The 25,375-nt window shown below is 33.2% G+C and overlaps 1 protein-coding gene across 2 annotated transcripts in view; it reads left to right on the top strand.

Moving 5' to 3' along the window:
- The window catches only part of DE2 (4-alpha-glucanotransferase), a 49,649-nt gene extending 33,286 nt beyond the window's left edge, over nt 1-16,363 (top strand). The window contains exons 17-23 of one of the 2 annotated variants that reach the window (XM_006345240.2): nt 3,321-3,440; nt 3,600-3,697; nt 3,908-4,067; nt 4,164-4,262; nt 4,877-5,074; nt 5,948-6,041; nt 15,904-16,363. In XM_006345240.2, the coding sequence (XP_006345302.1) occupies nt 3,321-3,440; nt 3,600-3,697; nt 3,908-4,067; nt 4,164-4,262; nt 4,877-5,074; nt 5,948-6,041; nt 15,904-16,085 (951 nt within the window). In that variant the 3' untranslated portion in view covers nt 16,086-16,363. 2 annotated transcript variants of the gene reach the window in all.
- The last annotated feature ends 9,012 nt before the right edge of the window (nt 16,364-25,375 follow it).

The following is a 25,375-nucleotide window of genomic DNA, read 5'->3' as shown; positions in this document are numbered from 1 at the left end:
TTACTATTACCACACATCCGCCTCCACATCCTCCTCTCCGCAACATGCATCTTCTAGACATGAGAGTTCTTGACTAGCCAACGCTCAGTCCCGTACGACAATATCGGTCGAACCACCACTCTATAGTGTTTACCTAAAAAATATGTGAATGCGTAATTATTGAAATTAAAGACAAGAAAATAAAGATGGAATAAATTTAGGAATGGAAGTTAATGAATTTCAAAAGATAGACTACGAACCCTAATTGAACTTAGTAACTAAAATTAGTGGATTAAAACTAATCACATTACTAAAAGACCTAGTTCAGGAATTCAGATTTAAAAAAAAAGTGATTTGGAACCCTATTTCAAAAAAATTGGAGACAGTAATTAGTATAAGATAAATTACCTTTTTTTTTTTTTTTTGGTAATTTGTAATCATGTATACCTCAGCATTAAGGATATGCTGGAGACCTTCAAAAGAGCAACAAAAGAAGAGACTAAGGGAGAGAAACTATTTACAGAGAGCCTAACAGATGTACACGCTCTAATTCCTCTATATCTGTTTCTTTACACCAAAAAGAGAACGATGCAATACATTCCATTTAACTCTATGAATGAAATTGGACTCATCTTCAAAACATCTGCTATTTCTCTCTCTCCACACAGTCCACCAGATGCAATGTGGAACGATTTTCCACCATCTCTTTTGGCTATTGGTTCCAGCTATTCTAATCCAGCAGATCTGCAGCGTGCTTAGGCATGGTCCATTTTGTGTCTATGAGAGTAAGAAATAAATTCCATAACTGAGCAGTGAATTTACAATGCAAGAAAAGATGACTATTCGTCTCATCTGTTATCCCACAAAGTTGACATCTGGACACAAACTCTCCTCTTTTTCTTCAAAACCTCTTGTGTGAAAGAAGCTTTTCTGATTACCAACCTTGTGAAACATTTAACTTTTGTTGGTGCTATGTTTTTCCAGACATTTTCATAAACCTTGTTGTCTTCTATTTTGTTGTGTGTTAACTGTTTCATAAACCCTTTTAACAGAGAAATTTCCATCCTTTTTATGCTTCCATCTCATAGAGTCCAGAGCTGAAGTAGTTCCTGTGAAGCCCCCTATTTCATGGAGTAGGTTGGTCACTCAGTCCACTTCCCAATCATTCAAGAGTCTCCTAAAAGATAGATCCCACCCCTGTTTAGTCCAACACTCTTTGTTAGTTGCTTCAGGGTTGTTACGGATGGTGATCAAGTCCGGCAAAATATCTTTCAGAGGGATCTGGTTGTTCCATGCATCACCCCAAAACTTTGTTTTTTCTCCCATCTCCCACTTCAATTACCATGTTTTCTTTTATCATTGGCCAAAGATCTCTGATTGTTCTCCATACCCCAACCCCATAACGTAATAGCTATCATTACTGAACCAAGGGTTGTTCTCACCATATTTGCACTTAAGTACATCCTTCCATAGAGCTTGTTTTTCATCATTATATCTCCAAAGTCATTTCTTCAGAAGGCTATTCATTTTGTCTCTTTAGGTTTTTGATGCCCAAACCTCCCAAATATCTTTTGTTCAGTGTAGTATCCTATTTCACCAGATTTGTATCCATTTTTCTCCTTACAACCATGCCAAAAGAAATTCCTTTTAAGGTTATCCAGTTTTGTCAAAACCTTCTGGGATAAGGGGGGACAAAGACATTACATAAGTAGGTAGAGAATCAAGGACTTATTTTATGAGAGTGAGTCTTCCCCTTAGTGATAAGTATTGAGTCTTCCACCTTGTCAATCGTTTTTCTGTCTTCTCTACTATGCCATCCCATATCACTCTCTCTTAATGTTGGTAGCCAAGAGGCATGCCCAAATAAACTGTAGGCAGATTTTTCACTTTGCAACCTAGTATATCTGCCAAACTCTAGATGTTTAGCCCCTCCTTGATTGGAAAAAAAAGATTGCTCTTTCCCCAATTTACCTTCAGTCCAGGAGTGGATTCAAAGAACGGAAGCAACAATCTAATGTTGCTTACCAGTTCCTCGGAAGGTTCACGAAAAATCACTGTATCATCTGCGTAAAGTAGATGACATATTTCCTTGTATTGACCTCTAACACCTCCTATTTGAAAGCCATTGATCCTTCTGTCTTGAATTGCTCTCCTCATCATACTATCAAATCCTTCCATTGCCAACACAAAAAGAAAGGGCTATAGAGGATCTCCCTGTCTAAGACCCCTGCCTGATGGGAAGAAACCAAATGGTTCACCATTCACCAAAACAGAAAATTTGACTGTAGTGATGCAAAAATTGATCCAGCCCAACCAGTTTTCTCCAAAACCCATTTGCCTTAGTATGCTTTTCAAGAAATTCCAATTAACATGGTCATAAGCCTTTTCAATGTCTAGCTTACACATGACACCAGGTTGATCTCCTTTCATTCTAGAGTCCACACACTCACTAGCAACGAGGGCAGCATCCATAATCTGCCTCCCTTTTATGAATGTCATTTGATGCTTGTTGACTAGCATGTCCACCACTTTTTTCAGCCTTTCAGTCAATAGCTTTGCTATCTCCTTGTAGATGCCAGTGATCAGACTTATTGGTCTGACATCTTTCAGTTATGATGCCCCTACTTTGTTAGGAAGGAGAGCCACATAAGTTGCACTGAAGCTTTTCTCAGTATTTTGATTAACATGAAAGTCATGTAAAGTGTTCTTAATATCCTCTTTAAGCAGGCTCCAAAGAGCAAGATAAAAAGACATTGGAAAGCCATCCAGCCCAGGATCCTTTTCCATTTCACATAGCTTGATACTGCCCAGTATTTCCTTCTCTTCAAAATATCTGTGTTAACACTCTTGTTCTTCTTTCGTTAAACATCTAGGATTGTCAAGCAGCAATTCTGGCCTCCACTACCTTCTTTAGTTTGTTTTAATAGAAACCAAAGATAGCAAGTTCTAGAAAAAATGATAAGGGAACCTATAGGGTATTAAGTAGGAGCTGGTTTGGAATTTCGTGTGAGGTATCTGTCCATCACCTGGTTAGTGACAGAGCTTCTGCATTCTTCTTTTTTCTTTCTCTTGATTTTTTGATACTTGATTGGTTTCAACTTATGCACAATCATCTCAGTTCTAGCTTCAAAAAAATAAAGAAAAAAGAATCCAGCTATCTTGTTGAAAGTAAATTATTATCTTTTGCAAAGGACTTATTTCTGCAGTTCTCTTTGTTGCATCATCTACCTATATCTTTATGCCATAGCCTAGTAGCGCTCAGATACGGGGCTGGAGTGTTCTTTCATCAAGGTTTCTATGCGCTTATTTCCAAGTGAATATATCTACTTTTATCAATGTAGTTCAAGGACGAATGCAATACTGAGAAGAAAATTGCATCTGCACTGAAGTCATTCTTGGAAACATCCATGTTTGTAGAGAGTGAAGAGAAGCTACGACGAATACTCTTTGATCTTCTGCAGGTACATTGCTTTGATGTCCAGAAGTCTAATTTTGTCTATTCTTCTCCTATTTAAAAATTATGCTTTTAATCTTTTTTAAAAAAATATTATGCTTTTTCTGTACCGATGCTTATTATACTACACTTGACTGTTATGTTGATGCTCCCATCTTTATCACAGAATGTAGCACTTATTAAAGATCCAGAAGATCCAAGAAAATTTTACCCTCGCTTCAATGTTGAAGACACAACAAGCTTTATGGATTTGGATCAGCACAGGTACCTCACGCGTTTTTCTAGTTCACACTATCTGATGTCGGATTTGATAAATTGCAGTGACATTTTTAAAGTAAACACCAGTGCTTATCTTTCATCCTTTTAGATGTCTACACATTTCCTCTGCATGTGAAGAATACTAGGGTTTTAGCCTCTATTTTAAGGCAGTTATACTAATTTTTATGGTTTCTAATGATCTGTTTGTTGGTGCAGTCAAAATGTCCTAAAAAGATTTTACTATGATTACTACTTCCATCGACAAGAAGGTCTTTGGCGTGACAATGCCTTTAAGACTCTGCCTGTTCTTTTGAACTCATCAGACATGCTCGCTTGTGGGGAAGACCTAGGCCTAATTCCCTCCTGTGTTCATCCTGTATGCCACTCAGAACCATCATCCTTGTGAATCGTATATGTTACATCACTTCTTGCATCTCAATGTATGATTTGAGTTATGACCACTTTGATGCAGGTGATGCAAGAATTGGGCTTAGTAGGCCTACGCATTCAACGCATGCCAAGTGAACCTGATGTAGAATTTGGTATTCCTTCTCAATACAACTACATGACGGTAAAATTCTCTGAGATTTCTGCTACTACATCCCAACTTATTTGAAATGGAAGATGGTCTTAGTTACTGCAGCTGATAATCTACTGTAAAAACCTTTTCCTGTGAAATGTAAAGCATACTTAACCTAATAGACAAATTTTATTCATATGATCATACATCGATTTACTGTAACATTTGTTCAAGTGCTCCCTTTGGCTATAAGAAAAAGCACCTGGAGGCGTGACAAAAAGTGCTTCATTGTTACGCTTGTTGTTTATGATTTTACCTTTTAAGTGAAAACATACTGACGTACTGGAAATCTGCTAAAAGTCATTGGAAAGTGGAAACTAGAATGCAAACTCTAATTTTGCTTAACATGAAAAAAAAATGCATGAACTAACTGTTTTGCTGCTCTTAATGTTTTGTTAGTTAGATTCTTGTTATAAAGCTCCCCCCCCAGAATATAATAAATTTGAGGCTGTCAAGACACCTTTGAATATGCCTTCCTTTTCCCTCGTATATCTTGTAAATGATTTTTAAGAGTGCTTTTGTCGTCAAGTATTTATCTGGTTTCAATGCATATTAGTCCTTGTTGCTCAAAGACTGGCCAAATAAAGTTCGTACTTTAAACTTAGGTTTGTGCTCCATCATGCCATGACTGTTCTACTCTACGTGCTTGGTGGGAGGAAGATGAAGAGAGAAGGCACCGCTTTTATCAAGCAGTGATGGGATCTGATGAGTTGCCACCTGATCAATGCACTCCTGAAATTGTGCACTTTGTCTTGCGACAGCATGTTGAAGCTCCATCAATGTGGTCAATATTTCCGCTCCAGGTACTTAGTTGATATAAAGATCCTACTCCTTTTGTAGCATGTAGTTAATTCTTTAGTAGTAGTCTTTGCTAAATTGATTCGCTCCATATGTGCCTCGAAGCTTCATAGTGCTGAACTACTGACCAGGGTGATTAGTGAGTTCTATGTCCTTCCAATAATCACTTAAGTCCTTCTAAAGGCATTAGCTCTCTAGGCTTCTAAAGGATAATGCTTTTTGTCCAAAGTGCAAGAAAAAAGTCAGAATTCTTTTTCTTGGGGAGCTTTTAGCCAATCTCAAACAATCGAATTCAATTTGAAAAGGGCTGCTATCCAAAGATATTAATAATTACTTATGCCCTCCCCCTTCTCCCAAAAGAAAGAATTCCAAAACAAATTCTTTTGATTATTCACCATATTGACATTGTATGAATTTTAAGTTCTATCAAAGAGATTGTGATTTTGTATCTCGGAATAGATGTTTTCAAACAATAAGGAGATATATGGATTTTGTAGCTCTGTGGAAATGGTTGATTAATTATGTTTTGTCTACTAGTGTCCGAAAAATTGGACTTTGTACTTATTTAAGGACACATGGAAATTTGTTAGCACTATTGTTCAGTCAGGCCTACTAAACCTCCTTCATGACTAAATATGCCACTAATAAGCATCTTTTTTGCCCTACTCTGAAGCAGTCATGAGAAAAAAATTAGGTGGTTGTTTTTCATGGTATCATTTAGTTTGAACTGTGAAGCACATGATCTTGACATTATGCTACATTGTGCAATTTCTTTTATTATGCAAGTGAGCTGCCCAGCGAGATTAATGTCTCAATGCTCATCTCAGCGTTCAGGATTTTCTTCCACGGCACTGACACCCTTGCTAAATAATATACAGGATTTGCTAGCACTCAAAGAAGATTACACGACACGGCCTGCAGTGGAAGAGACTATCAATGATCCAACAAACCCAAAACATTACTGGCGATATCGTATGTGCCTTTGTCCTCTTTGTTGTCTCTCTATCCCCCATTCCCTGCCTACCTCAAAAAGAAAAAGAAACATAAGAGTAAACTTTTCTTTTATTTATCTGGTTTGATCAAAACTAAATTTTTATCAGGTAGTTAAATTCAAATACGCAAAAAAAAGTGTTGGGGTGTGTAACATGTTCCTGCAAAAAGTTCCTCCACTCCCTTTACATTACTAGACCTTTGTCCATACAGCTGGTTCAATTTCAACTTGTTTATGTTCTTTGAAATGTTCAAGTGAGAAGAGAAAGTTAACCTTTCTATTAAATCCATCCACCTTAATAGTTATAGTAACTACTCGTTCAAATTTGGTTTGCCTAGCACAATTAGGACATTTATTGTCTGCACATGGACTAAATCCTTGCAAATACTGTTCTGAAACAAGAAAGCCTCATAACTAGACTCCATGTTTCTTATGATGATTCCAGCTTATCATCCTAATAGGGAATATGTTATGTATCCATGCTTTTTCTTTTTCACAGTAATTGTAGTGCCTTATAATGGCAGTGGATATAATTATCATGATGGAGGTGGTAGGTGTGATAGTGATTGATAGTAGTGGTTGACAATGGTGGTGGTTGTGATGATAGAGCTGGTTGGTGGTGGTGGCCGATGGTTGACAATGGTAATGGTGGTGGTTGTGATGATAGAGGTGGTTAGTGATGGTGGGATGTAATTGTTGATAGGGTGGTGGTGAAAATTGTCCACACAAGAATATCTCTTAATTATATTAAGACTTTGTTCAAGATCTTAATGATTTTAGACCTATTCAGACCAAATATGTGTTTAATTTTAATGTAAACAAATATACTAATGGTCTAAGGTTTGATCCATTCAAATTTAGATCTCCATTAAATGCAAACAATGAGGCCCAAGTATGTGCGTGTTCTAGGCTGACAAATCCTTTTTTTTGTGTAACCTTTGTTTCCACTGTATTCTTTTAATGATTATTCACTTCATCAAAAAAAATTATAACTATTTAGTAAAACTTGTTTATAGGTTAAATAGAGCTGTGGATTCATATAAAGTAATGTATTGATGGTTTGCATCACATTACTCTAATTAATAAATTAAAAAAAGCTCTTTTTTTTCCTTTTTTTGATCCAAAAAAAGAGGTCTAACTAAATACATGCAATAATGAATAGAAGTACATCTTATACTAGGTTTCACATCATTAACAACAACAACAACAACAACATACCATGTGTAATCCCACAAATGGGGTCTGGGAGGGTAGAGAGAATGAAACCTTACCCTTGACTTGAGAAAGTAGAGAGGTCGTTTACGATAGACCCTCGGAATCTGAGTAAAGCATCATAAGAATTAAGTGTGGCAAACAAGTATAATGGTGAAGAATCCATACTGAAAACAATTGAGAAGAATAGTAACAACAACAAATAATATGATAACCGAAACCAAGGAGACAATAAAATCGAAGAATTAGATAATATGAGAGTAATAAAAAAATGCTGATACCTAACTAGGCAACACTCGATTATCTATTATCCTTCTATCCAAATCATCGACTTTCAAATCTAACTATCTAGGGTCATGTCCTCGGTAAGCTACTGGTGTGCCATGTCCTGTCTCATCACCTTTTCCCAATGCTTTTTCAGCTTACCTCTACCCCTCCTTGTATCCACTATATAGTAAACCTCTTACACTTAATCACTGGAACATTTATGCATATTTTTTTAACATGCCCGAATCATCTTAGCCTCACCTCCGTCATCTAATCCACCACGAAAGCCACTCTCATCTTGTCCCTAATATCTTCAATCCTAATCCTATCGCTTCTACTATGCCTACAAATTCATCTCAACATCCTCATTTCTGCTACTTTTGGGTGTGAATTCTTGACCGAACAACCCTACAGCCCCATGCAACATAACTAGTTTGACCAACACTTTATGAAATATATTACTATCTCTATGTTGGAGAGATCACTATTAGCATAAGAAAAACTTTAAATCAACACTATAATATTTTTACTTGATCTTTCCTTGAGCTTATGAAACTTTAATTCATCATCTGGTCGCATCTACGTTCTTTTCATGGTGAATAAAAAAAAGAGAAGGGCCTAAAGTGTCCCTCAACTATTTGAATTTGTACAAAACTACCCTCTATCTACCTTTCAGTTCCCAAATACCCTTAGCGTTAACCTTGAGGCTCAAAAATACCCTTGATATAAACCTTTGGCTCATATTTGCCATTATATTTAACAACTCCCCTAAAGTAAAATTAGTAAATATTTATTTATTATGTTGTCTAATTTGATTGGTCCAAATTTAAACCCTTCTCAAATAAATAATAAAATTACATATGATTCATATTTTGACCCGATACGCTTGAAAATAATATTTTAAAAAATATTAAGTTCATGATATCTTCCTATTGGCCTATTTTAAATCAACTCCCGATTTATTATTACTCAATTCATAATTAGGGATTTAATTAAAATCCATACTCACGCCCCCAAGGCCTAGCTCAAGTGGCAAAAGGTGGAAGATTTGTGGCTTAGGTCGCAAGTTCAAGCCCCACACCATCCAAAGCGAAGCTCGGTATTTAAGTGGAGAAGGGTAGAGGGGTGGGCCCATTATCCACCGAATTTAGAAGGCTGTGATTGGTCCAAAAGGGCGGGTCACAGACGGATTTCTCGGTTATCAAAAAAAAAAAATCCATACTCACCCCGTCTGATCATTAATCTAAAAAATGAATTTCTATTGATCTAATTATTATAATTAAATGTAATCGTTCTTTTTCTCCTTTTTACTCCCTTGTTTAATTTGTCATTAGTTGAGGAAAATTAAAATTCAAAATGGTGGACAAGATTCAAGAGAAAAAAAAAGTGGAAGAGAGAGTAGGTGTGGGGGAGGTGAATGTTGATAGTAGATAATTTATCTTTTTTATTTTTAATTTATTATGGAACCCAAAATTAGGCCAATCATATGAGCCTATATATTAAGTAATTTCAAATTATTTTAATGGAGAAATGCCTAAAATGCCCTTAAACTATGGGATTTGATATAAATTTACCCTCCATCCACCTTATGTGTGGGCTATTAGAAATAAGGGTACTTTTTAGCCAAAAGGTTGATAATAGCGGTATTTGGGTCCGAAAGACGGATGGAGGAAAATTTTGTACCAATTCAAATAGTTGAGGGGCATCTTAGGCCCTTCTCTGTATAATCTAGAAAACCCTAAAAAAATGTTTTAGATTCAATAAGTTGGTAATTGAAGAGCATATTGTTAGTGATTTCTATTTTGTGGACTCACATATTAATATGTTATACGTAGATATACTATCATTAAAGTAGCCCATTGTATGATGTAATAAGGTATTAAAGTTTTGGGCCTAGAAAAGTAAATATCTTTTAGTATGGGTATAATTTAGATACCTTGAAATCCATGGACCTAAAGTCTGATGGAGACTTAAACTCCCTTAAACTATGAGATTTGATATAAATTTACCCTCCATCCACCTTATGAGTGTGGGCCGTTAGAAATAACGGTATTTTTGAGCCAAAAGGTTGACATTTGGGGTATTTGGGCCAAAAGATGGATTGAGGGAAGTTTTCTACCAATTCAAATAGTTGAGGAGTATTTTAGGCCCTTCTCCGTAATCTAGAAAACCCTAAAAAATTGTTTTAGATTCAATAAACTGATAATTGAAGAGCATAGTGTTAGTAATTTCTATTTCGTGGACTCACATATTAATATGTGATACATAGATATGCTATCATTAAAGTAATCCATTGTATGATCTGATAAAGTATTAAAGTTTTGGGCCTTAAAAGTAAATATCTATTGATATGGGTTTAATTTAGATAACTTGAAATCCATGGACCTTTTCTTAAGTCTGATGGAGTCTTGTTGAAAAGCTACCATTTAAACCGGAAAAGGTACCTTTTCAGATGAAAAGGCACTTTAGAATCCTTTAAAAGGATTTGGTCCATGAACTAGGAGAATATACTTTTTCTCTTTCTCTCCATCTCAGAAAAAGAACACTATATAAGTAATCTTCAAGGTTTGGAAGATCAAGTTCATTAATCAAGTTATTGCCTTCTTCAATCAAGTTATTGCAATGGAACAAGGTTAGTGTTCCTACCATTCTTCTAACAAATAGGTGTTACCAAATGGTTAATTATAACACTATGTGAATTTTCAAGTAAGTCGAGGGATTTTGTTGAGAATTTGAGAGAAGTTAAATGGTCTAAAGTCATTCCCTGTTTAATGAAGGCAGTTCATTTCTTATCTATTCAAGCACAAAGTTATCTTGTGATTGCTTGAGTTCATTCTTCTAGCTATACAAGAGAAGAACTGGATAGTCTGCCAATCTTTGATGATTTGATAAACCCAACTGGATTGTCAAGATTTGGGACAAATTGATATATAAGCAACTAGAACAAGAACCTAGTTGAGTTCTCACTTGTATTGCGTGTGTAGACAGTAAAATTCGTGTCGAGAAAATAATAATCAAGAACGGAAAAGTATCGCAACAATCGTTTTATTGATTTAAAGTGCGAGTTTTACAATCTCTATGATTCCTCTGAATTCGCCTTTTCGGATATAATTCAAGGGCTCTTGAGCTTGATCTTGAGGTTATCTTGAACTTGATCTTGATCTTAAACTTGAACTTGATCTTTATCTTGATCTTGACTTCTAGTTGAATTCAAGGGCTTCGAGCTTGATCTTGAATACGGTGGTCTTGATCTTGATCGTTCTTGGACTTGAACTTGAACTTTATCTTGATCTTGAACTTGAACTTTATCTTGATCTTGATCTTGACTTCTAGTTGAATTCAAGGGCTTCGGGTGTAGGTTCTACATTGGATTTGGTCAACCTAATTTGGGTACTTTTTACTATACCTATGACCAAGAAGTATATGTTGATTAGGTATTTGGTTTGATTTTGGGTTTATGTCGTACTCATATTCACATAAAGTACTACAAAGCCATATACAAGATAACATATGAATTAAATTTTAAGTATTTACAAAAGAATTGATTATATATATAAACTTAATATATTGTACTATACATTTATTTGTTGTATCTTAACACCTATAGAAATGTTAGAAGTGAATGATATGTCAAAATTTGGTTGAATGAGAGAGAATGAGAGATGAAGAAAGAAGAAGACCTGTGGCTTTTTTGTTCTCTTTAAGTCATTTCTCATTAACTAATTAATTAACTATAATGGATTCAGATCACCTTGTTAATCAAAATATAAGTTTTTTATGAAAATGGTAACGTTGTATTATATCACAAAAGTACATGGGTTGTACTCAAACCTTATATACAAATGCACTCTAGACACTCCTACTCTATTTCTATATTGAGTCTAAAACATCAATTATAGAGGCAGTGTCATTTGAGTATAATTGATTACACCAAAAACATAACAACAAAATGCAGTTTAGTTTAACATCCTGCACACTATTTTCTATGCCTTCAAAAACATCTGGAATTCCTTTTCTTTTCCAGATTGCCCACCATATTGAAGCAGGGATAATTCTCCATCTAGTTCTGTCTTTTGCAAGGGCACCTGCCTCCTCCCAGCTGTACAAGGCCTCAGTAACTCTCCTAGGCATAGTCCAGGATATGCCTTTAAGGCTAAAAAAAATCCTCCAAAGCTGCTGAGTGTATTTGCAGTGTAGAAATAGATGGTTTACAGTTTCTAAGGTTTCCCCACATAGGAAACACCTAGAGCATAAGGTTATCCCCCTTTTCATTACATTATCCTGAGTTAGGGTAGCTTCCTTAGCTAGCAGCCAAATAAAGCATGAGACTTTGTGTGGGATTCTACACTTCCATATTTGTTTCCAAGGCCAGATGGGACTCTGCTGGCTTGATTCATCCATCAGCCTGTAAGCTGAATGCACTTTGAACTCTCCTCTATTGTTGCCTTTCCACCAAAGCATATCCTCATATGCCTGAACTAAAGTCCAGTAAAGTGACCAACCAAGTTGAGGAATTCTGCCAACCTCATCACTTCCCAGTCATAAAGTGTCCAACCAAGTTGAGGAATTCTGCCAACCTCATCACTTCCCAGTCATTTGGTTCTCTCCTGAAGATGAAATTCCACCCTTGTGGTGTCCATAGTTCTGCAATAGTTCTTTGTTGGAACATTGCCAGATTGTAAATATCAGGGAAAAGAGTTTCCAGGTTACCTTTCTCATGCCATTCATCCTTCCAGAATTTGATCTTGTTCCCATTCCCCACTTTCATCTTGAATTTGGGTTTAACTTCCTCCCATAATGCTCTTATGGATCTCCATAAACTGATCCCATAAGGTGTGGTCACAATCTTAGTCATCCAACTATCTTGATTCTCATATTTGGCACCTATCACTCTTCTCCAAAGTGTTTGGTTTTCATTTGAGTATTTGCACAACCACTTCATTAAGAGTGCTTTGCCATGTAGCTCCAAATTCTTTATTCCCAGACCACCATTCTTCTTTCCATTTGTCATTGCATTCCATTTAACTAATGAAAGCCTCTATTCTCTTTGTTTCCTTGCCACAAGAACTTCCTTCTTATGCTGTCTAGTCTTTTAGTGATCCTTGGTGGGATGGGAAATAGAGACAGCATGTAAGTTGGGAGAGCATCCAGGACTAAGTTAATGAGGGTCAGTCTTCCCCCTCTTGACAAGTACTGAGTTTTCCATCTGGCCAGGTTCTTCTCACACTTCTCTATCACACCATTCCAAATTTCTAAGGACTTGGATTTTGCTCCCAATGGCATACCCAAATATGTTGTAGGTAGAGTACCTACTTCACCCCCTAGGATTGAAGCTAACAAGTCTATGTCATTGACCTCATTGATAGTATACATAGAACTTTTTATCCAGTTAATGTGCAACCTGGATACCCCTTCAAACAGCACCAGGATCACCCTTAAGTATTTCAGTTGGTCTTCCTCAGCTCCACAAAAAATCAGTGTATCATCTGCATACTGAAGATGTGTCACTTCCAAGCTTTCTGTATTTTCTCTAGCCACATCAAAATCGTTTACCCATCCTCTCATATTTGCTGTCTTGAGCATATTATTCAGCCCCTCCATAGTAATTAAGAACAAGAAAGGGGACAATGGATCACCCTGCCTGAGTCCTCTTTGAGTTTGAAAAACCCTGCAGGGGACCCATTAATCAGAACAGAGAAGCTAACTGTAGAAATGCAGAAGCTAATCCAGTTCAACCATTTTTGTCCAAATCCCATCATCTCTAAAATCTTTAGAAGGTACTTCCAATTCACATGATTATATGCTTTTTCTATGTCCAGCTTGCATAGAATGCCAAGTTTCTTCTGCTTAATCCTGGAATCTACAGCTTCATTAGCAATCAACTGCATCCATAATTTGTCTCCCTTTTATAAAAGCCATTTGCTGTGAGTCTACCAGTCTATCTATCACAACTTTCAACCTTTCTGTGAGAACTTTGGAGAGTATTTTGTAAATGCTCCCTGTGAGGCTAATTGGTCTGTAATTCAACCTTTCTGTGAGAACTTTGGAGAGTATTTTGTAAATGCTCCCTATGAGGCTAATTGGTCTGTAGTCCCTTAACTCATTGGCTCCTTTTTTCTTTGGAATGAGTGCAATGAAGGTAGCGTTGAAACTCTTCTCGAAGACTTCTTGCTCATAAAAGTTTTGAAATGTGTCCATGATGTCTTTCTTCAGTACATCCCAACACTTGATGAAGAAACCCATTGTGTACCCATCTGGACCAGGAGCCTTATCGGCTGCACATAGCTTTAGGCAATTTAGAACTTCATTCTCCTCGAATCTGCCTTGCAGGGACATTTTTTCCTCTTCAGTCAACATTGGGCATTCAACATTATTATAAGAAGGTCTCCATTGATGTGTTTCTCTATACAGGTTCTTATAATATGCTATTATCTCCCCTTCAATTCTGCTTTTCTCTTGAGTAACCTCTCCTTGTATCATGAGTTGATCTATATTGTTATATCTCCTGTGAGCATTTGCCATTTTGTGGAAGAATTTGGTGTTCTTGTCTCCCTCCTTCAACCATAGTACTCTTGATTTCTGTCTCCATGAAACTTCCTCTTTCTTGACTAGCTCTTCATACTCAAGTAAGACTGCAGCCTTTTTTGTCGTTTCCTCCACAGTGAGAGTTCTTTTTACCCTTTCTGTATCTAATTCTGCTAACTGCTCCAACAATCGCCTTCTTTGACTGCCCAGATTTCCACCCTCCTCTTGTTTCCATTCCTTTAGCTCAAGTTTCAGTGCTTTAAGTTTGCATGCCAAAACATAATCAGGTCTTCCTGTGTAGCTGAAGGAGCTCCACCACTCTCTAACTCTATCCACAAATCCTTCTGACTGCAGCCACCAATTTTCAAACTTGAAGTAGCTTTTATTCCTCTCCCAGCTGCCAGTAATCAAAGCTATTGGTATATGATCTGAGCCCAGCCTTTGACGAGGAATCTGTTTCAAATTGTTGAAGGTATCATCCCATTATTTAGAAATCATGATTCTATCAATTCTGGAGGCCACTTCCTGTTGGTCTCCCTTAAACCATGTGTATGCAGCATCTTCTAATTGCATGTCAACTAATTCCATGTCCTCTATGAAATCAGAAAACTCTCTCATTCCCTTAGTTCTTCTGTTGCAGTTCTTCTTCTCAGATATGTACCTAGATACATTGAAGTCCCCGCCCATTGCCCAGGGTCCCTCCATCAGCCCCCTTACTGAGCTCAGTTCTTCCCATACAAGTCTCCTTTCCTTGTAACAGTTTGGAGCATACACTCCAGATATATGGCAGCTAAAATTCTGGGTTTGTGTTCAAATTTACAAGTAATGGTGTAGGAACCAATTTCCAAGACCTCCCCCATCCATGCCCTCGCATCCCACATCAGTAAGATACCTCCTCTTGTTCCACTTGCTTCTAGACAAGCATATCTAATCCACCTGCCTCCCCAAATCTGCTTTACCATCTCTGAGATATCCTCTTCAATTTTTGTTTCTTGGAGACAGTATATCTGCTCTCCATCCAGACAACAAACTATGTACTTCAACAACCTTAAATAACTAATTGTCATATCTATTATTTTTATATATTTATTAGTTGTAGCCTAACACCCATATCCTTGGATCCATACCTATGAATACAAGTTATGTAATACAAAATCCGAGATCTAGATCCACACCTGTATCGAATAGCCGCACCAGACTTAGAGTAACATAGGGTAAAAGTGTTCTTTAAGATGCTAAAAGTGTGTCTGCAGAACTAGCAAACCTTTACCCAGTATAGGCTGGAATACAACTTACTTTCGGTAACAAGTATATTCTCCTTGGCTTTCAAGGCGATTCTTATGTTCAATGGGCTGGAAGTCTTACGATTTTTGTCTACTTTTCGCTGATAGCATATTTGTAAAGATCTGCAATGGACTTATGAGGAACATCTTCTCTTGCAATGTCCTTGAGATAAGAATATATGTTTCGCGTGGAAATACTTCACTCTTTCTTGTGGTTTCTGGTGTTACCTGAAACAAGCTATTGCATATATGATGAGAGAAAGATGACCAACGTGAATTTGTCTGTAAGTTGGACTATAGAGTAAAATCTCGATTCAGATATAAATTTACTAGTTTATGGAGTATATGGAGACTTGAAAGTGCACTTAATAAAGACATCAATGATGGAAGTGCAAGAAAACTCTATTTGTTATGTGTTCAGATTTTGTTCCATTGTTTCAACTTCACTCGCTCTCAACATTTTGTTTACGCTTGAGTGACAACAATTTTGCTACATGCTGATGATAGTAGAATTGTTTTTTTTTCCGGTATTGTTCTTACTCGTCTTTGCACTTAGGTGTACATGTGACGATGGAGTCCTTGCTTAATGATAAAGACCTCACAAAAACAATAAAGGATCTTGTCCGTGGGAGTGGAAGATTTTACCCTCAGAAGGATCTGGAATCAGGTCAGGCAAAGCTGCAGCTAGGGAGTGAGCACCCTTCACAAACACAGAAAAATGGACTCTCCAACAAATAAGCTGTGGCATTTGTATGACTATAAAACAATTTCTGTCTTTTAGATGCTCAGGTCAAAGACGAAACAAATAAATCCTCCATGGCCTAGTCCGCCATGCCGTTCAATAGCTTGTCTTGCTTCATAATTAAACAGGATTTGAAGCTATATTTCATTAAAGAAATAAAAGAATCATTGTACGGTACTCTTTCGATTTTCTTCAAGTGTCAAAATTTGGTCAAAGATCAAGCCCTTTACTTGGTGTTACATATTTGTATAGGATATATCTTTAATCTTCCATACTTTTAAAGGAGCCCCCAGACTTCAGGAAACTTTTAATTTACATTAAAATACAAATTATTGAGCATTAGATTTAGATTTTAGATGATTCATGTACCCAATCTAAGTAATTTAAGATATAGGTATGTGATATAAGACTGTTGAGCTGGTAATTCAGTTGTAACTGTCATTCAGATTGTGTTGTATTAGCATATAAGGACTTCTCTTCTCTCTTCTTAATTGAATAGATACAGTATTGTGTAATTTAGAATAGTTAGTTACACAGTTCCTGCCTAATTGAATAGATACAGTATTGTGTTGTATTAGCATTTAAGGATCTCTATTGCAATGGTTACAGACATGGATTGAAATAATGACTTCTCTTCTCTCTTCTTAATATTTTTCTCTCAAGCTAAACATTCAAAATTTCCTGTTTTAGCCACCATCTTCTTCCAACTGCTATTCCTAGATTAACTCCACTTTGATTATTGACGCCACTGTTTGTGCATCAATTGATATCAGAGCAGCAATCATCGGCATGACTTGTGACCAGAAGCAAGAATTACGAAAGGCCCATTGAAGATGTGGATGTTAATTTTTTGCACATTCAGATCAATTGTAGAAATTGATGGAAGGTATGACCAGTGGCAGATCCATAATTTTAAGCTTGTGGGTGTTTGATGTTGACACTCAATTTTGTCGATCCACAATATAGATTAATCATCAAACTTCTTCAATTTTAAATGATTTGAAATAATTATTTCTCTCTCTATATATATATACACATACATATACATACATACTACCTTAAAAGCATGAACTCCCAAAGTTAAATGTTAAATTACTACAGTATCTCCCCAAATAAAAAATGCTCCATTTATTTTATTATATTAAAACTAGATACCTTTTCACATTAAAGGTTGTGACTTTTTGGAAGGGTTGCGACTTTTTTAGGGTTGTGACATTTTCGATGAGTTTAGACTTTTTCAAAGGATTGTGATTTTTTTTCAAATGGTTGTGTCTTTTTCAAAGGGTTGTGCTATTTCCGATGAGTTGTGACTTTTTCAAAGGGTTGTGACTTTTCAAATGAGCAGTGACTTTTTCGAAAGGTTGTGACTTTTCTGATAAGGTACCTATTCATATTACTATTTCTTAGCTATAAATAGAGTGGTTTCCTCTCACTTTTAATCTAAAAATCTCAAATGTTATTCGCAACAATTTATTCAGTTCAAAATTCAACGATTTTTGAGGTACCACATAAGAAAGAGTTGACGAATAAATTTTGGAAAATCATTCATCAATTCATAATCATATTTTCCTCTTATGATTTTCATCACATACATATACTTCAATATTGTTTGTATCATTTTAGAACATTAATACCCTTTTAATTAACCTTCATATTTTATTTATTACAGAAAACTTATTTACTATGAATAGTCACAACAATTTCAACATTTTCATATTTCTTCGGTCATAAATTACAACCATTCACTTCTTATAAATTCTTGGTGATCTCTTTTCATCAAAAAATTGAGATCAATTAGAATTTTCATAAATAATCATCCGCAATCCATTGATATGGTTCGCCGAAGTTCTTAGCATGGAAATTTATCTATTGGCTATCTATCAAAAAAGAAAAAAAAAACATTTCAACTTTGTTTCACACAAAAAACTAAATTGGCATATTATATGTGACAAAATTCAATAATTGTTGGTATATTATATGGTACAAAGTTAGTGTTATTATAGCGGGCATTGACGTAGTCCATTGAATTATTAGTTTTGATGTTAAGTCCACTATATTTTAATATATATATTTAATAGATATGTAAGTAAAAGTGAACGGAGAAAGTAAAGTGTTGGTGATAAGAGATTTCAATCAAATGGAACACTAGAGTTAATATAGCATGAACACATATCTTCGTCTTCCTTCTTCATTGGCTATGAATTGTGTTCCATAAATTTTTCTTTTTGTATATTTATATTGAGTATAAAAAAATTAAAGTATGAATTTCTTGTTATTTTGTGTTCATTTTAATCTAAGAAAATGTTATGTCACAAGATACACTTAGCTATATAAAATTAGATAAGAAAATAGTGATTGATCATAAAATGATCTTAAATCAAATTAAGGATTCTATAAACAATACATTAAATTTTATTCATCTATCAATTTTTTTAATTGAAAAAGTTTAATGTTTTACATCATGATACAACTTCTATTATATATTATATACTTGATACTAGATACTTTCATTAGACAACAACTTTATGATATGTATGCTGCAAAAAGAAGGAGAAGACTACAATTCCGCAAAGATAAGGTAGAAACTTAAAAAATGAAATATTTTTCACCATAGGTAATGTTGTTCATAAATTAACATTAAATTATGCTACTGAAATATATATGTATCTAAAACAAAGAATTGGTCAAGCTAAATATGTGATATACATTATAACAACATTTCACTGTAACAACCTAATTTTCTTTAGAACTAATATTTGATATTATATTTTTTATCACCATAACATTGTACTTATAACAGTGTTGACATTACTATCGAAGTACATTTTTTTATAAAATTACCTCTCTATGATAGTCTTAAATTTTAATTGAGTAAAAATATTTTCTAAAAAATATATATTACGTATGAAGATAAAATATTGAATAATAATTGTTATTAGTGTCATGAACATACTAAATTTCAAGCATCTATCTATATAATAGGAGAGGAAAAACAACATACGTGTCAGCGCCACAATTAATCTTAAAATTATAATATTTAAAAATTAAATTTAAAAATGAAATATGTCTTCTTCTTTTTTTAAAACACATGTCAGCAAATTCTATCCACATTTTCACGTTGCTAAAGAATAGGATTTGATTAACAATAAGCAATTTATTTTAAGTTTTAAATTTTAAGCAACTCAATTATCTATTTTTGAAATACATTTAAAAAATAAAACTACCTATTCAACCAAATTGAAACTTCCTTACTATTTTAAAATTCTAATTTAAAATTCTTTTAAATTAACCGAAACTCTCTTACTATTTTAAAATTCTTTTAAATTAACCAAAAATAAATAAAAAAGAACAACCAACTAAATAATTCCATGTTTCATGTTTATTTGAAATATAATAATATAATAATAATTGGGATAACAACACATTTGAATTGAATTCATGGTTACATGTTTTTATTTTTTAATTTTTTTTAAAGTTTCCACAAAAATTGTTTTAAATTTGAATTTTGAAATTTCCTACTTTAAGATAAAATTTAAAAATAAAAGGTAAATTATAATTTGGATAACAATGAATTTGAATTGCATATTGGTTAGTTTCCACGAAAATTGTTTTTCAATTTGAATTTTAAAATTTCCAATTTTGAAATATAATTTAAAAATAAAAGTGTAAATTGTTAAATAATAATGATGATAATAATAATAATAAAAATAAAGATAATTTTAATAATTTGGATAACAGTGGATTTGTTACTGATTAAGATATGATAAATTTTTTAATTAAAATTAATTATTTAAACATCTATAGGTGATAGCGTTTTAAAATTTTAAAACATCAAGTAATTAATTATTAATTATCTTTAATTATATTAAATAATAAATTACAATTACAATTTGAGAAACAAGATAGAAATTTAATACGGTTTCAAAATTAACGTGACAGTTTTTTAAAAACTAAAACATATAAACCTAACAAAACCCACATTTATCTAACTTCCCATTTTTCTTTACCACTTCTTAGTTTTCTTTGAAATGGAAAATCTCATTAGAGAAATAGTTCACAAAATTAATTATATAATGCCTCACAAGTTCTACCATGAATGTACGGGTCATGTTTGAAATGTTACCAAACACGTTATTGTTGTTGAAGTTAACAAGCAAGTTCGTAACAAGATCTTAAGAAAGAGGATCCATGTGAGAACGTCAGCAGTCTCGATGCACGGAAGAAGTTAGAGAAAGAATTAAGAAGAATGATGTGGTTAATGATTTCATTTGTGGTTTATACAAATTCCTGCATAAATGAGATTAAAGACATTGAATTTCATGTTTATTGGGTTTTCTCTTATTCTTTCTACTTGTTCCAGTGATATTTGACCATTTTCAGACTTAAAAATGCATCTCAATGACATGTTTTGTTATTTCTTCAAAACAATATTAATGTTTTCCTTAACTGCATGCAATTGTAGGATAATAAAATTGTCAAAGATATTCTAATTTATATTGGATGATTATGTTGAATCTTTTGTCTTTTGTTAGTGTTATTGTTAATACATATTTACTAATACTTTACTTTTACTACTATATACGTATATACAAGCACTATATAAAAAATATCATTAGCGGCAATTAATTAATGGTAATAGCTTAATTGTCGTTAAATATGTATTTTTAGCGGCAATTATCATTCTTTGTATATGTCCCTAAAGCCTTTAGCGACATTGATTCTAATGACACTTAACTAATGCCGGTAAAAACTTTAGCACTCTTTATTAATGTCTATATTTATTGTCGCTAAAAGTTGTTTTTGTTGTAGTGAGGATAGAGCATCAAATTTTTATAGTCATCACAAAATATGTTAGGTATTTATATTCATCACAAGATATATTAGGTATTTTATGCTTTTGTACTTTGAGTTTTTTCTATTTGATATTGAAGTTATAAACTTCTTTTTTGACTATTATACAAAAAAGAATAAGCCATTAATTGGACAATTAACTTTTCAAAATTTATTTCTGCTTATAAATTGATTTATTTATTATCTCACATATTTCAATGAACTTTATGTAAACTACGCAATTCTACTCTACTATTAATAAGAGAGAGACCCACTTTTGTTTGTTTGAAAAGAATTAAATGTATATTATTTTTTCTATAGTTTTCATGTATTTAAAATTTAATTTTAAAAATATTGATTTAGTCTAATTTAATTTAACTGTGAATATTAATTGAATTGGCTCTAAAAATATAAACTATGACAAGTATTTTGAAGGAGGGGTACTATTTCTTTCATTTATTAATTATAATTTTATGCCATACTTTATGAATTTAGTAAATTTTATGTTTACTAACTAATTATGTATTAATGTGCATATGCAGGCAAACACATTACTAATAATTTCTGTTATATAGAAAGGTGGAGACCAAGGATGACCAATGACAGATTTGTAATTATATTCAACATAAAGGGTAAATGATAAATATCTTACTCCAAATCAAGGGCAAATTCGTCATTAGCTTAGTTATATATCTATTCTTTTATTGCACGTGTCACTCAACATCCCCAAATCACTTTACCCAAAAAAAGAACACTCAACTTTATTCCAGAAACATCCACACTACTCTATTTTTACTCTCGAATGAAGTACTATTTTCTTTACACTGATGATTGTAGCAATTTGAGGTTAGTATATCTCTCAATTTTTACCCAAGCTATCTCTTGAATCTCTTCAAATTTCAATTTGATAGCTGAATTCATAGATGCTTTTTTATATTTAACATATTTCCTTGCCATGATCTTTGTTTTTTTCCAAACTTTTGAAAACTATACTTTCCTTTCTTTCATCTTTTCAATCTGGTGATCCAACTCATGCATGTTTGTATCTCAATTTTCTGTCAATTCTCTTCATGCTTTCAAAGTTTATGATATGAAATTCCTAGATTATATTGTTAATTATTATTTCGTCTAATCCTTTCTCTCCAATAAAAATATTCTTCAACCTTCATCTCCTCCCTTTAGTTTCTGTGTTGCGTTATTTATTACTTTTGTATTTTTGTATGATCTTTATTTTTATTTCGAATTTCAATGTTAATTTGGTTGTGTTGTATGAATGTTGATATTGAAAAGTTAAATGGGTATTTATTTCCTTGTTCTTTTTCTGATACTTTTTAATTTTTTTTTTCTACTTTATTTGATCAAAATTACATAAACAATGAAAAAATATCCAACAATGATCACAAATGACTGGATGGTTCAGTAGGTTCAATGGTGGTTTTTTCATTGTGAGGTTGAAGATTCGATTCCTAGAGAATACTTTTTAAATCAACCTCTTATTTTTAGCAATTTCAACTTTTTTCTCTGTTATACATGTCTATTATATTAGATTTAATCTATGGTTTGAACTGTTAATTTTATAGAATTTTCACTTTGTTGCGGTATTTGTTCTCTCCTGTGTTTCTCTTTTCTCTCAGTGTGTGGTAAGTATTACTCAACTAATCCCTTATTTAAAATTATTATTATTATTTACCGGATAATTATTTTGATCCCAAAGATGTCAAGTAATAGAAACCATAAAAATGTGCATGCTTTTCAAACATCAAATGCAGATAGAAATGCTAGGAGACGCAAATTATACAGATTGATGCCACTTGAGGAAAAAGAGATTATTCTAGCACATCGTCGAGCAAAGAGAGCTGAAATTAGAAAACATAACTTATCTGAAAGTTCAATGAATTATGATTTGACTACTGCATCATCTTCTAATTCCACTATTGTTTCTAATAGAAACCATAAAAATGTGCATGCTTTTCAAAAATCAAATGCGGATAGAAATGCTAGGAAACGCGAATTATACAGATTGATGCCACCTGAGGAAAAAGAGATTCTTCTAGCACGTCGTCGAGCAAAGAGAGCTGAAATGAGAAAACATAACTTATCTGAAAAAGTTCAATGAATAATGATTTGGCTATTGCATCATCTTCTAATTCCACCATTGTTTCTGTTGCACAAAGTTCTAATCTTATTATGAGAGAACCCATGTTGCTCCTATCAGAAATAGGTAGTACTATGCCATCAGAAATTAATTATATCAAATTAAAAGAAGTATCAAATTGTCAATTTTGTAAAGCCATAAAATTTGAATATGAACAGCCTGCATTTTGTTGTAGCAATGGTTCTGTTCAATTAACTTCACATGAGATTCCAATAGAATTAAAGAACCTTTATCTGAAAAATTCAGAGCTATCAAAACATTTTAGAACTTACATTAGAACGTACAATAATATATTTCCTTTCACATCTCTTGGAGTAACTTATGACAAAGAATTAGCAAAAAGAAATAATGGAATTTATACTTTTCGGGTTCAAGGTCAGATGTATCATTTCATCAATGACTTGATTCCTACCGATAAAAAAGAAAAAAAATCTTCAGTTATATTTCTTTGATAGTGAAAATGAATTAAAAAATCGAATGGCATGTTCAAATAAATTAAATGAGTATGTTGTGAGAACTCTGATGGAAATATTAAAAATTAATTCATACTCTATGTTTTTAAAATCTTTAGTAGATGTTCCACAACTATTTGATTTTTATATTGCACTTAGGTATGATTCTGGCTTAGATCAACATATATATAACTTACCAACAATATCAGAAGTTGCAGGAATATGGGTAGAACAAGATATTACTAATTCTGTTCCTACACCACATATTCGAATATATACAAAAAGTGATAAAAGTCAATTGGTAAATTATTTTTACGGTTGTTATGATCCATTGCAATATCCATTGCTATTTTCATATGGTCTAGGTGGATGGCACTGTGGTATTAAGAAATTAAGTGTTCTTCAATAACATCAACACAAATATATTGCGAACAAGAACAACAACTAAGTATAAAAAATATGTGTTCAATAGATGGATTGCTTAACATGAAAGCCAAAGTTATGCTAAAAGAAAAGCACAAACGAGACATTATTTCTTGTCGTGAATATAATTGTTACAAGCTTCAAATAAGAGATGATGAAAATATAATCTTGCATGTTGGAAGATTATTCCAACAATATGTAGTAGATGAATGGATAAAAATTGAAAGCCAACGATTAGACTTTGCTTCTTTTAATCAAGATTTAATTAGAACTGACGTATTAGATGGAATTTTGGATGTTTTACGAAAGGGGGAAAGAGAAGCTTCGCATATAGGAAAATAATGCATACTTCCACTTAGCTTTACTGGAGGTCCAAGAGATATGCGTAGACGGTATATGGATGCTATTGCATTAGTGCAACGTTTTGGAAAACCTGATATATTTTTGACTATAACATGTAATCCTTCTTGGCCCAAAATAAAAGAAAAACTTATATCGACTGATGAGGTACAAAATAGGCATGATCTGGTTAGTAGAGTGTTTAGAGCAAAAATTGAAGAATTGAAAAATGATATAATGAAAAGGCATATATTTGGTAAAGTTATAGCATTTATATATACAATAGAATTTCAAAAACGAGGACTTCCCCATGCTCATTTTCTTATTATACTAAATGAGATTTACAAATTACTAACTCCTGAAGCATATGATCGATTTGTATGTGCTGAAATACCAGATGAAAATATATATCCCTATTTATACTCACTTGTTACACAACACATGATGCATGGTCCTTGTGGTAATTTGAATCCAACAAATTCTTGTATGAAAAAAAAAGGATGTTGTAAAAAAAGGTATCCTAAAGAGTTTGTAGAACAAACAACTAAAGGAAAAAATTCATACCCAATTTATAGAAGACGAAATACAGGAAAAAGTGTGAAAATTAGAGGACACTTTCTTGATAACTCGTGGGTTGTTCCTTACAATCCATATTTACTTTGTAAATTCAATTGTCATATAACAGAGTTTCTCTTATTCGTATTAACAACTACTCTTTCTTTATTTTCTATTTTTGAATAAATGGTAGGCCAAAAATCAGGCACATTGTTCACTTATTTGCTAGAAAACTCTTCATGTTCCCAAGCAAAGAGGGGTATCATGTGAACACCTAATTTTGGACCAAACCTAAAATTTTACACCTTTTAATAGTTTTTATTTTAGATCTAAACTAGATTTTTTTTTATATTTATCTTATTTTCATATATTCATTTTAAAATATTTGAAAACTGAAAAAAAGCAAGAGTTGGATTATTAATTTAAGTTTTTTTTAAAGAAAACAAAGTTCATAAAAATATATGTTTCTTTTAATTTTAATTTAATAAATAATCTAGTATTTATTAATTATAATTCATTATAAGCTAATTAA

The sequence above is a fragment of the Solanum tuberosum genome, unplaced genomic scaffold (assembly GCF_000226075.1).
Source record: "Solanum tuberosum cultivar DM 1-3 516 R44 unplaced genomic scaffold, SolTub_3.0 scf00066, whole genome shotgun sequence".
Lineage (NCBI taxonomy): Eukaryota > Viridiplantae > Streptophyta > Magnoliopsida > Solanales > Solanaceae > Solanum > Solanum tuberosum.
The sequence above is the reverse complement of the archived record's forward strand: the minus strand, read 5'-3'. Positions and strand labels throughout refer to the sequence as shown.